The sequence below is a fragment of the Natrix helvetica genome, assembly GCF_964273705.1.
Source record: "Natrix helvetica genome assembly, chromosome: Z".
Taxonomy (NCBI): Eukaryota; Metazoa; Chordata; class Lepidosauria; order Squamata; family Natricidae; genus Natrix; species Natrix helvetica.
In genome coordinates this window covers 97,385,904-97,399,552 of record NC_138554.1, presented here as the reverse complement: position 1 = coordinate 97,399,552, position 13,649 = coordinate 97,385,904, and the positions used below count along the sequence as shown (strand labels likewise).

The following is a 13,649-nucleotide window of genomic DNA, read 5'->3' as shown; positions in this document are numbered from 1 at the left end:
GGCCACGAGATGTTTGGAACACTAGGGCTTTAGCAGCCCCTCAATCCGTCCATTTGATGCCTTGGGAGACTCTTTTGGAGAAAATTAAAAATCATTACTCTCCAACTCCCTCGTGCATAGCCAGACGTTACGCTTTTAGGCAGAGGACCCAGAGAGAAGGGGAATCTTTGAGCAACTATATGGCTTCCCTCAGAACAGCGGCACTGCACTGTGACTTTCCTGTGCTGGACGATGCCCTGTTAGAACAACTGGTTTGTGGTATCAAAGACCTCAGACTTCAGCAACGTTTGCTGGCACGAAAAGAGCTGAGCCTTCAGGCAGCCATGGATGAAGCCACGGCATATGAAATGTCGGACAAATCCACCACAGAAATTCAGAGATTTCTGCCACCGGTCCCCCATGCCAGCAGGGGTCATGCTGTCCACCATGAAGAAGATGACAAAGAAGACTTATCTGACGAGGAAGAAGAGATTAGCCGCCTCAAACTGGCCACCAGGAAAAAAAGACTCAAGCTGATTTTTTACCTCAGGCGGGTTGCCTGAGTTGTGGCGGGAACCATACAAGGTCAGTCTGCAAATTCAAAGCCGCAATATACCGTCGGTGTGACAGGAAAGGACATTTAGCCAAGGTCTGCAGAGCGGCCATGCCAATCGGTGACCCACCTCCGGAGCACGCTTTGTCTAGACAATTCCCAAAAAGACTTCCCAAAATCCGCGAAGACTGCTTTGCCATCACAGGTGACCAGCAGCACTCTTATTGGGCTATCAGCCATGCGTCCCTGACCAAGCCTACCCATAAGATATACCTGATTGTGCGCATAGAGGGAGATCCCTGCAAGATGGAAGTGGACACTGGCTCTTCCAAATCTCTGGTCTCTTGGGCTACTATCAAACAGACCAACTCAGACAGTGCCCACTTCACCTCAGAGACTATCAAGGGCAGCCAATACCCATTGTGGGTTGCGGCACATTCACTATAGCCAGCAATAACTTCCTGGGGCCTCTTCCCTTCATCATTGTAGATGGCCATCTGCCCAGCCTCCTGGGGCATCCACTCCGTTGTTCCAGATTCCTTCGCCGTGCTGGCCAGGGAGTTCACAGATGTATTTGACAACAAGCTTGGTAAATATAATGGGACACCCATTTCTTTTAACTTGGACCCCCAGGTGGCGCCAATATGTCTAAAACCCAGGAGAGTGCCTTTTGCTCTTCGGCCCAAAGTAGATTTAGAGCTAGATAAATTAATAGCACAAGGAGTGCTCGAATCAGTAGACCACTCCCCCTGGGAGACCCCCATAGTAATACCTATTAAGCAGGATGGTAGTATTAGAATTTGCAGGGATTTTAAATGCACCATTAATAAAGGGTTGCAAGCCAACCCTTACCCAGTGCCAGTGGTTCAACATCTGCTCCATTCCTTGGGCCAGGGAAACATTTTTGCCAAGTTAGACTTGGCACAAGCGTACTAGCAGTTCCCGGTAAATGAAGCCACTGCCATGGCTCAAACCATCATAACGCACTGGGAAGCTTTCAAATGTAAATGCTTGCAATTTGGGGTTAGTGTAGTCCCGGGTATTTTCCAGAGCCTAATGGAGCAGATGCTCCAGGGGCTGCCAGAGGTGGTACCCCATTTCGATGACATGCTTATATCCACTTGGATCAAGCTGAGCTTGTCGATAAATTAAGAGCAGTCCTGATCCATTTCCGCCAAGCGGGGCTGAAACTCAAACAAGAAAAGTATAGGATAGGGGTTCCCAGTGTAGAATTTTTGGGGTATCTAGTTGATTCCAAAGGCATCCACCCTACTCCGTCCAAGGTAGAAGCAATTAAGAAAGCCCCCACTCCCTCTTCTAAGGCTGAACTGCAAGCCTTTCTGGGGCTGCTTAATTTTTACTCCATTTTTTTTACCCCATAAGGCATCTTTGGCAGAGCCTCTTCATAGGCTCCTGGACTTCAAGACGCCCTGGCATTGGGAGTCTAAAGAAGCCCAAGCCTTTAGGGCAGTTGATGTCCTTACATCCAAATCTTTATTAGTGCAATACAGTGATCGCCTCCCATTAACTTTGGCTTGCGATGCATCGCCTTATGGCATTGGGGCCATTCTGAGTCACATTCTACCTAATGGCTCAGAAGCCCCAATTGCCTATTATTCGCTCACGCTCTCAGCAGCTGAAAGAAATTACAGTCAGCTGGGTAAGGAGGCCCTAGCTGCTGTAGCAGGGGTAAAGCGGTTTCATGATTACTTTTATGGTCATTTTTTTCACTTAGTGACTGACCATAAACCCCTCTTGGGTCTTCTGGCGAGGGATCACCAGACCCCTCAGATTTTGTCTCCAAGAATGTCCAGATGGACAATCTTTCTAGCGGCATATAATTATCAGCTACAATATAGGCCAGGAAAAAACTTGGGGCACACTGATGCCCTCAGTCGCTGCCCTCTGCCAGTGCCTGTTTTGGACCCTGCCCCTGCAGTTTCGGTCCTCTTAATTGAAGAGTTGGCCATGCCAGTGCCAGGCTCTCTGCCACAGACCCCATTTTGGCCCAAGTTTTGGACTGGGTGCGCAAGGGGTGGACACAAGGGCCAGTAGGTCCTGAGTTTCACCCCTATTATATACAGCAGCATGAGCTGTCTGTCCTTAATGGGTGCCTGTTATGGAGCAATAGGGTGGTAGCTCCCCCCTTAGGTCGCCAATTTTAAATTGCCTACACATTGCTCACCCAGGCATTGTGCACATGAAGGCTTTGGGCCGAAGCTACGTGTGGTGGCCCAAGATTGACCAGGAAATAGAAAGCTGGGTAGCATCTGCAGCAGTGCCAGCAATCTAGACTGGCTCCCCCTTCTGTGCCCATCAGGGAATGGGGCATGCCCTGGGTTCCATGGGCATGATTCCATTTGGACTTCGCCGGCCCATTCTTAGGGCAGAACTTTTGGTCCTCGCAGATGCCTACTCGAAGTGGGTGTAGCTGGCACTCATGCCCTCCACCACTTCAGAGGCCGTAATTAGGGTGCTAGGGAGGCTATTCATGACCCATGGGTTGCCTGATGTGGTGGCGACTGACAATGGGCCCCAGTTCACGTTGGCACTCTTCCAGATGTTTTTAGGCCAGCATGGCATACGACATGCCCCGACGGCCCTGTTCCACCCCGCCAGAAATGACCTGGCAGAACTTACCGTCCGGTCGGTTAAGGAGGCATTGGGCCGCCTGGGCCAAGGAATTGGCACGACAAACTGTCCGAATACCTCCTGGCATGTTCACACTGCACTTGGTTTATATAGAAGAGAGAAAATCCTGCTAAGCTACAATTTTGAGACCTATTGAATTTTAAGTAGGTCTTTTCGAGCATCAGGACCCAAAACTAACCCCCTCCTTAATTGCTTTCATTCTTTTGAATTGGGAAAAAGAAGTGGTTTCTTTAATAAAAATTACTGTAAGGTCTTAAGTTGCTTATATGAGACACTGTAGTCATTTCCAGCAAAAAGCAATGTTTTATTTTTTTTACAAAAAGTTTTACTGATAAAAGGGATCTTTGGTCCTATATAAATTATACAAACAATGAAATCTACTACTACAGTGTGACAACTATCATTTAAAATATTAAGAGTTCTAAGAGCACAGAAATGAAATACTTGAACAATAGGTGTATTATCAATAAATACTTCAATGCAAACAATTGAATTTTCAATAATATTAGTTTTTGGTAATGTTTTAATTCCATGTTCTTCAACACATAATAACACTTTTACCTAAATAAAAACCTTAAAATATTTCAGTCCTATATTTAAACATTGTATCCTTTGATATCAGAAATAGATCTTGTAGAAAAATAGATGTTATAATTTATGCACACATTGATGAGTAACAGCTCCAAATTTTTTTTAAAGAACCATTCATTTTGCAAACTGTTGCTTTTTTTCAAGTCACCTTTTTCACAATGTTTCATAGCTCATCATGCTTATAAACAAATTCTCTTGCAGATATAAAGCCATCATTGTCCTCATCTTCTTTATTAAATATGTCTTTAACCAAAGTATCATGGTGGCTTATATTAATTGGTGCACCATGTTTTTCAAATTCCATCTTCAAATACTGTTTTACCTTTGAGACAAAGAAAAAACACCAACATTTAAAATTACAAATACACATTTAAAAGCAGATAAGCATAGACTTATAGAGAGGAGCCACCGTTATTGAGAGACCTTTTTTTAGTACACTTTGTAGCTTCACATAAATATTATCCCTTTGTTAGCTAGCCAAATGTGTAGGATGAACATAATATAAAAGTAGATCCATATATAATCCAGGACTACATATTTATTTATTTAAATTGTATGCTGCTCATCTTACCAGAAGTGATTCTGGGCAAACTTACAATTAAAATATACTACAAACATTAAAATAACAAATAAGAATCAAAAATTTAAAATTCAATTAAAATAAAATTAACTAGGATGCAAAAGGGAGAGGGCAAAGTGCATACAGAAAAGGGATGGGATATTATCTATTCCACTAACCATTCCAAAGTGCCACATCCCAATTGGGACCTCAGACTAGTTGTCATAACCATGTCTTCAAGGCCTTTTAAAAAGCAGAAACGATGGGTGCATACCCAGTTCTTGATTCATCTAAACTTTCCCTCAGATAATATGTTGAATTACTGTGCAACAGAACTCTGAAGGCAGGAATAATTGTTCAGTTCTAATGTAGATCACCTTGGAATGAAAATTTTATTTATAGACACATTTGCATAGAACTTCAAGGGAAATGACAGCTTGGATATTGTGCTGCCCGAGCAGTATATAGCTAGTGTAGGAATTAAGAACTGTCTCCCTTTAAGAGACTACCTCATGGGAAATGTAGGCAGAGACTACCTTATGGGAAATGTAGTTCCATGGCATGTGATCACATCTATGTTTCTGATTGGCCGCTGGGGCATTCTGCCTGCGTGCAGTTTATAGCCAGGCAGTTTAAATGCCTTTGTGAACCGGACATGTGATCACATCTGTGTTTCTGATTGGCCACTGGGGCATTCTGCCTGCTTGCAAAGTTTATAGCCAGGCAGTTTAAATGCCTTTGTGAACCGGAATAGTAGTGCTTATATCTCCGCTCAGCATGGGAGTAAAATCATCATCTTTTTACACCACGTGATGGGACAGATTATGGAAAGTCAGAAGTATCTTAACACTGAACTGTAAGTTTTGCTATTAAGAATGCCTGATAATAAACTTGATCTGAATAAGCATAGAGTTAACTGCATGCCCCGAGCAAGCCTACAACACTCGAGGCAGAACATACTGTATATCTTTTTCTATACACTGCAGAATACATTAACAAATTCACCTCTTCTTTAGATAGTTTCCAATCATCATCAAGATCCATCGCTTGAAAGGACTCATGGGATCTTGGTCCATTTCTGATTTCTAAAAGGTCAATGTGGAAGATCAGTGTGCTTTCAGGTGGAATTTTTCCTATCAAATAAATAAATAAACAATAAATATATAAAATGGGGATCACATTAAGCCTAATACTAAGAATATAACACCTATTTTGTTACCTAGAGTTAACCAAAGTATTGAAAGATTACATAATGTCTAATTAATTTAAAATGCAAATCCATGCACACTCAATTAGAAGTTAGTCTCATTGAACCTTTAAATGTATCAAACTTACAGTTCTTACATTTAACACCCAGGAAGGCACCAGAATAATGGACAAATCTCCTAATTATATTATCTTATTGTAAGTACAGAAAGATATCTAGTCTTCTATAGTTTATAGTTCAACAAATGTACACATGTTCTGTTTGTAGTCCACCCCATTTGGATTATATAAAGGTAATTATTTTATGTGTTGTTTATGCAATGTCAATGTTTGTAACATTGAATATGGCCAGAAAATGTACTGACATACACCTAGGTTAATTTGAGGAGAAAGACTTGTAATATTTCTCTTTGTTCTATAAAAGTTAAGTATAAGAAAAGTAAAAGTGAGGACCCAGAACTGGCTTCAGTTCAAATTTATGTTATCTTGCCTATATTACTTCACACAAATATCATCTTTGCAACATTTTCATATTGATATGCCTCCATTATACTCTTTTTGTCTTTCTGTCTGTCTGTCTCTCTGTGTGTGTATTTCCTATTTATATTTCTTCTATACATATTACTCATTCAATGTGCTAATTTATATAATGTATCTTAGATCTAACTGTGTACATATATTCCTCTTATAACTATTATTCTGTACTAGTTTATATACAATATAACTTACATATATCTGTCCATTTCAGCGTACTCTTTTTATCACATTTTCCTCTGTTGGTATATTTTTGTTCTTCCAATTTTGTGCATATATGATTCTTGCTGCATATATTAATACATGTAATATTAAGTATTGAATTTTTTTCTCATCATTCCCTGTAATTATCCCTAATAAAAATAATTCTGGTTTTAGCTCTATTGATTGTGTAGTTATCTCTTCCAGCCAGTTTTTTATTCTTGTCCAATATTTTTTTGCTGCTGTACACATCCACCACATATGAAAGAATGTTCCATACTTCACAATTCTTATAGCAGGGGTATCAAACTGGCGGTCCATAGGCTGGATGTGTCACACAGGCCACACCAACCCCAGGTTTGTGAAGAAACACCACGATATGTCATGTAACGGCAACATGACGCAGTGAGTTTGACACCCATGCTCTGTGGGAATGAAGCCCAAATTAAGAAGAAAGCTTCTTTGTAGCTAATTCTGCTAGTAACATACTATATAGCCTGTTTCTTCCTTAAATTTCATCAGTGCCTTAAACTGATAGTGATAAATTATGGGACAGAATGATTAGTAGTAAGTAGCCAGACATGGTAAGAAATCTTGTAGCAGTTAGATATGTGGACGCATGTGTTGTTGTAGTTGCTTCTGTGGTAGAGAAGCTGGAAAAGTACCAGGACTGAAGGAGGAAGAGAGGAGGTGGAAAGTAAAGGCCAAAGTAAAGGCCATAGTGGTAGAAGTACTTGACGCTATGACTGTTACGCTGGGAGAATGTCTCCAACATTAGAACAACAATTGCAGTGCTTGGAAAAGCTAAGATACTGAGTAGAACCTACAAATACCCAGGGGTTCTACGGAGCACCAAGGATTGATGAAGACACCTAATAGCCAAAGGATGAAAAGGGAGTGTGCGAGTGTGTGTGAGATGTTATTTTATTAGAATAAGTTACATATAAACCAGCAGTATACTCCTATATAAGAACAATAATTCTCTTTATATCAATGGAAATAATCAAGTTAAAAGGATATCAAACTAGTTTAAATTAGCCAAGGAATATTTCTGAATATATAATAGCATATGTGTATGCAAAAATTAGACCATGAACCTGATAAAATGTTTCACTAAATCCATAAGTGAACAGAAATTGATACAACTATTTTATAATCCAAAGTTAAATACAACATCTCTCTATAACTGTTAGTGCATAGTTTTTATTTATATGGAATTGTTTACAGACTCAAAATAAAAAAAAAACCATTCGCAGGTAAAAAGGTTTGGAAGGTCTATTGGTCAATACTTTGTAGCATCTCCTTTGGTAGAAATAACTCTTTCCAAAAGTCTCCTGTAGTCAATTAAGAATCTTTTTGGTCTTGCATTTGGATTCCCCTCCCCCCTCTTTCTTATAGAACGCTTCTAGCTCAAATGTCCTTCATGTCTGAGATTTCCACAAGATGTTCAGTATTATTCAAACTTTGGGCTACGGAGGTCATGCTAAAGCATGTCTCTTTCTTTTTTAAAAGCATGATTGATTTGGAGGTATGTTTCAGATGGTTGTTTTCCCAAAAATATTTTAAATCTATAAACACAGACTAAGTAAGTATATATTACAAGATACAGAAAGATGCTGTGTTTCCATGCAATTGTATTGTGTAACCTGGGTAAAGAGATAAATATTGGTAGAATATATGATTTTATGAACCATAATCTTATAATTATATGATTTTATGAACCTGAAAGTATTACCTTTGCCTTCTTTTCCATAAGCTAGGGATGAAGGTATTGTTAATTTGCGCTTCTCTCCTATACACATCTCTTTCAAACCTTTGTCCCAGCCTTGGATAACTTCCTTTATACCAAGAGTAAACCATGTTGGTTGGCCATTATTATGCTTGTGACTGAAACAAATAAAACATTCACTGAGGACATTCAGTTGAAAAAAAAAATCCTGTTGCTGGATCAGAGATTTAATATTTCAGTATTTTGTTCATGAAAGCTAATGACAGGCTAATTAAAAAGCCATCCCATTCTATTTCTTTCTATAATTTACATGGCAAATAGAATTACAGGATCCCATGAGTTATTTCCTGGAACAAGTTTTGAAAACAGACGCCAAGGAGTGTGAAGTCCCCCAGTCATTGCTAATTAAACTCAAGCAGTTCTCATCCTTGGCTTTGCTAGGTGCGGATGCAAGAGTTGTAATTCAGCAATTTCTGGAGGGCCCTATCCCCATTTTAAAGCATACACACAACAGCGGACAGATTTTAAGATCTTTTCTCCTGATTTAGCAACTGAAGCTATTAATAATAGCACAATATAAACAAAAATAAGTAACTTGTGTTTGCACTAATTGAAATCTAGGGTCTTCATGATAATCATTAGCTTAAAAGTATATCAGGAATTTTAGAACTTTGCAATATTGCAATGCTCTTGTGTGATAAATTGGGAGGAGAATGTCACAAAAATGCTTTTAATTTAATAATTAACAATGCAGCCAAAATCCCCAATAAGGAATGAATTTGGACATCCTTATTGCATTATTAATTTCTGAAATCTGGCTTTTATTCTTAAAACAACTACTGTGATTTCTCATTTATTTTCTAATCTGTAATTGTCCTTTATAGCTTTTTTTTAAAGACCTGACTCAATAGCATGCTTACAGCCTTCTCATTCATTTTCTGAATTCTTTTGGTACAGTAATACCCAAGGAAATATTTTGCTGGGAATTCAGAGTATAAGAACAAACTTCAGACATCATTTCCTTCAGTTACACATCATACTTACTTACCAGTTTAAATACGTTTCTATTACCTATCTGTTACATTAAATGGATAAAAATATTGAATGTCATTAGTATATAAAGATATTCCAGAAACTATAACCAGCAGAGATGGCAGAAGCAAGCAATATATTTGACAGAAGCTGAACCCAATTACTGGAGTCAGTGTCAATAAATTGCAAATAGATGCAACAGCTTGTCACAAATATGCTTTTTGTCAATTTCATTTCAGTAAAATAGCAAATCTTCAAAATATGCCATGCTCTAATCACAGAAAATTAAAAACGTGATTGATTTAGTGATAGATTGTAAATTTACAAGATGTTAACATTTAATGTTTAAACATCTAATTCACATGCAAGAAGTCATTTCAGAATGTTTTATAATGTAATTAGACAACCGTGAGCCATTGGGTTATTGTTTCACGAAATATTTACCTTAACAACAAAACAGAATAACCAAGGGCAAAAAAAAAAAAAAAAGCAGTGGGAATGGGAGCCACGTCAAACTTCCTACAGCTGACTGTCTTTCAGCAACTGATGATGTAACCAGTCTACCTTAGCCTCCAGACAGAGGACTAGGATGAGGTTAGTCTACTTGATTTCCAGCAGTTGAAAAAGGACCTGGTTTCTGGAGGGCTAGGATAGGACTGGTTTACAGAAGTTTCGGATGACAGCACAGAAGCATAGAAACAATCACAAATCTCCCAAATTTCTATCCCTTGGGAGTCATGGATCCCAGTTTCTGGATATCTTTTATAATGTATCCAAGAAAGTTTGATTCAAAAATTGTTGCCCTATGATGCACTATAATTTCACCCAGTAAAAGTTACTGAAGAATTTAGTAGTAGATACTTTAAACTTCTAAAGAATACAATATACCTGGTAGTCCATGGAATTCTTGTGCCTCTTCCAATGAAAAATAGCAGATAGAAAACTGATTTGTAAGCCAAATAATATTCAAGATATGATCATTCCTGAAGCAAATTTTAAAACAAATGACTCTCTGTGTTGCTCATACACCTCCAGGGTGATGCATAAACTAAGAACACTTGTATTATACTCATTTATATTTATAAAAGTATGATGGTACAAAAAGAAAGAAAGCGAAAGAGGGTCTTTCTGAAGTTAACCAGGACTTTGCTGCAAGAATGGTTTGCCATACTTCTGGATTTACAAATAAAAGTTAAAAGTGCTCTTATCCAAAAGAAAATCTCACAGTTCAGAAAAAAAGAAAGTGTATGTAATAATAGTTATGACCCAACTGAGAATAAATCCACGATATCCTAAAAACCCAATATCCCTATAATAAGGCCACCAAATATTTCCAATTAAGACTACATCATGCATTTTAATTTTGCATATTAAGGATGGATCACTTTTAAGGGCCATATTCAAAGAATAATGAGAAAAGCCAAGGTATCTTCCACTATGGTAAACTGTTTCCATTCATATATCCCATTGAGGAAAAATGTGATTTGTTTGGTTAGCGTGTCTGAATGTGCAGAACAAATACTTACGTGGAATGAAATAGTGAGCCATCTTTCTCTAAATATCCGTCATAGTGCACCAACATGAGGTCTCCAAACTTGGTCTTTCTTTTGCAAATGAAAGGTTTATGGAGAACTTCGATTTTGACTTCTGGTTTTGGAATGAGAGCGCCAGCCACCAAAGTCACTGTCCCAAAGAGAATCCAAAATGTACCTTCCATTCTGGTTACTTGAAGATGCGTTTTTCAGACTGAAAAAGCAATCAGCATGACCTTACATGCACCTGGCCATAAAAAAAAATCCAACAATCCTCAAACAGAATCTCACATTACTAAGGAATGATCTAAGATAGCTTTATTTTTATTTTTTAAAAAGCCCTCTAAAATATACTGTCTTTACTTTTTAATGTACTTAAATTGTATCTTCTGAAATTCAACTTCATAGGACTTTAAAACGTCGGACGTTTCAATAAAGGGAGATGGAAAAGGCTAACTACGGAGCCGAGATTCCTCCCAGCCTTTGTATCTCACCAGCTTTCAGTCTCATTCTCCAGATCCGCAGACGTGGCAAACGTGGCCTTAAAACTCGCAGAAAAGCAGACAAATCTCCTCCAAGCATTCGTATCCATTTAATAGCCACCTCTCCTCTTTCTCCTTTCTGGTTGGCTGAACGCGAGGGCTGGGTTTTACGCCAGCCACTCCATTGGGAAACTGACCCGTTCATCTGCGAGGCGAAAAAAAAACCGGGGAAGCTCTCTCATCGCTGAGCCACGATTGGTCTCCCAAAAATTCTTGCGAGAGAACGCCGCGCATACATTTTGGAATCCCTCAACACAATACCGCCGGCTTCGGAATGCCATCATAGGCTGACGCCACGCATGGATCCGGATTCTCATTGGTTCCCAAGAACTCATCTGCTCTCTTGGTGTTCTAGCCGCGCCCCATTTCTAATCACATGTAAACTTTGTATTCAAGAACGTATTTACGTAACTCTGCGGAGTGGATAAAGCCCGTAGCTGTAATTAAACCTGCATTTCTAATCTAGTAGCGTAAGGCTAAGAAGTTGGCTGGTAGGGTGGGGAGGGGGGGGGGGAAATAGGGCGGGGAAGGAGACAGGAAGGCGGGCCGGACTTCTACCAGCCTCAGGATGGCCTTAGCTGTCCGTGCTTCAGCTGTGGGGCTGAGAGCTTAAGTTTCCCGGGGGAAGGCCAGGGGCAAGGTTTCCCCTGTCCCAAGCAGATCTGGATGGGGGGACCTTGTCATTATGGAGGGGGTACTATACAAATGGACCAACTATCTAAGCGGTGAGTATTATCCGTCCTATCTTGTCTTTGTTAACCCGCTTAAATTGCGCCATTTCGGCAAATCCTGAACTTGACGCTGGAAACTGGTTCCTGTAACTAAAAGACCGAGGTAGTGACTTTGAAAACTAGGAAGAAAAGGAAAATGTCCTGAGTGCCTAATTTAGATGCTGCTGGCTGTTGGAGGTCCTGGCCGGGGTGTGTGTGTATGTTAAGAATCTGGGCGCTGCTGCTTTGCCTTGAAGAATCGAGGGATCCAGGCTTGGGAGGACAGTCCAGTCCTGGAAAATAACTCGCTTGCTAAAGTTTAAATTCAAGTTCAGAAATAGGAGGAGTTGTGGGAAACCATGCAGATGCTGCCCCTAAAGGAGAAAGAATTGGACAAAAAAAGGGACAGAGCACCTCATTTGATTTAAGCAAAAAAGGATTATGCACCATCTGAAAAAGTTTTTTTTTGCCTAGTATCCATCAGCGGTTGTGGTTGGAAGCTAAGATACATAGTGCTGCCAGTGTAGTGAACTACGAATAATTAACATTTACAGTTTTTTCCAACCTGCTCTTTTAAAAAAGACAAATTAGAGACATGGTTACTATAAATTATATAGATGCTGCCTCCAGTTTAATTTTTTTCAAGCTGTTTTCATAGGACAAATTGTATGAGACTAGCTTTTAATCTCCTGATCATCCTCATTGCTCACTTTCGAATCAGTTTCTTTGTGATTTTCTTATAAGGTAGTCCAGGACCTACAACTATTGAGCTCAAAATTTATGTTGCTAATCAGGGCAGTTGTTAAGTGGGTTGTGCTTCATTTTTGCCACAATTCTTAAGTGAAGCACTGAAGCTGAGGTTTTCAGGCAGTCGTGAAGCACATCTGACTTCCTCCTTTGACTTGCTTCTTGGAAGCTGACTGAAAAGATTACCAATAGTGATCACATGACCCTGGGATAGCATAATTGTAATAAATACATACCAGTTTCTAGGTGCCTGCATTTTGATCATGTGATCCTAGGGATGCTGCAACAATCATAAACGTGAAAACTGGTCATTGGTCTTTGGAGACTACCTGTATTAGAGTCTGCCAGAATCTTGATCTAAGGATTAAATTTTGTGGCGCTCTGCCTAATTTTATTAGAAACTGTTAATGCGTAACCTGTGAATACTATTTTCAGTAGGCTATATATCCACTTAGTTATTCCTCTGTTCAGCCCACACTTAATTTGCTTGCTAATCAGAATGCCTGTGGCAAATGCTTTGCTGAAATCCAGACAGTTACATTCATTTATTTTGATCACAGATTATATTATTAAGAAAAATTGGACTATAAGAATAGTAAATTCAAGCAGAATCAAATACAGAAGAATATATAGTGCATTCAAAAGCTATTCAGACCCCCCTTCACTTTTGTCAATTTTGTTATGCTGCTACCTGATTCCTATAGTTGTTGAAATTCATTTTTTCTCATTAATCTACACTCAGTACCCTATAATTACAAAGTGAAAACAGAATTTTCCGCCTCAGACACAGGCACAGATCTGGGAAAGGCTACAATAAAGTTTCTTCTGCGCTGAAGGTTCCTAAGAGCACAGTGGCCTCCATAATTCTCAAATGGAAAAAGTTTGGCACAACCAGGGCTCTACCAATGGCTGGTTGCCTGGTCAAACTGGGTAATTGAGGGAGAAGGGCCTTAGTTAAGATAGGTGACCAAGAGATCCTGTGTGGAGATGGGACAAAGTTCCAGAAGGATAACCATCAGTTCAGCCCTTCACCAATCTGGGTTTTATAGCAGGGTGGCTAGACAGAAGCATCTCTTCAGTGC

At 39.5% G+C, this 13,649-nt stretch overlaps 2 protein-coding genes across 5 annotated transcripts in view; one reads left to right on the top strand and one right to left on the bottom strand.

Annotated features, from left to right (window-relative positions):
• Positions 1 to 3,463: 3,463 nt before the first annotated feature.
• On the bottom strand, positions 3,464 to 11,444 carry FKBP14 (FKBP prolyl isomerase 14). Of its 4 annotated transcripts, none has more exons than XM_081931915.1 (5): positions 11,063 to 11,423; positions 10,563 to 10,782; positions 8,011 to 8,162; positions 5,340 to 5,467; positions 3,464 to 4,097 (listed from the first exon to the last, which is right to left on the bottom strand). In XM_081931915.1, exons 2-5 carry the CDS (start codon positions 10,751 to 10,753, stop codon positions 3,939 to 3,941), a joined length of 630 nt encoding a protein of 209 aa, XP_081788041.1. In that variant the 5' UTR covers positions 10,754 to 10,782; positions 11,063 to 11,423; the 3' UTR covers positions 3,464 to 3,938. The 4 variants fall into 4 exon arrangements, 3 of the variants coding, with proteins under 3 accessions (XP_081788041.1, XP_081788040.1, XP_081788042.1); XM_081931914.1 differs by having other exon boundaries at positions 10,563 to 10,815; positions 11,063 to 11,422; XR_014173519.1 differs by adding an exon at positions 4,514 to 4,711 and having other exon boundaries at positions 3,961 to 4,097; positions 10,563 to 11,441.
• Positions 11,445 to 11,637: 193 nt separating this feature from the next.
• Positions 11,638 to 13,649, top strand: part of PLEKHA8 (pleckstrin homology domain containing A8) — a 33,117-nt gene continuing 31,105 nt past the window's right edge. The window contains exon 1 of the mRNA XM_081931913.1: positions 11,638 to 11,835. Coding sequence (XP_081788039.1) covers positions 11,796 to 11,835 — 40 coding nt within the window. The 5' untranslated portion in view covers positions 11,638 to 11,795. The remainder of the gene's footprint in view (positions 11,836 to 13,649) is intronic.

What these genes read in the sequence shown, in the direction of transcription:
- FKBP14 (XM_081931915.1), bottom strand. Translation starts at nt 10,753, where the DNA reads ATGGAAGGTACATTTTGGATTCTCTTTGGGACAGTGACTTTGGTGGCT. An exon ending in GGCTCACTATTTCATTCCAC is followed by an intron (nt 8,163 to 10,562) that starts GTAAGTATTTGT and finishes TATTTGTTTCAG; the next exon opens with TCACAAGCATAATAATGGCC. An exon ending in GGAAACTATCTAAAGAAGAG is followed by an intron (nt 4,098 to 5,339) that starts GTGAATTTGTTA and finishes TTTGTCTCAAAG; the next exon opens with GTAAAACAGTATTTGAAGAT.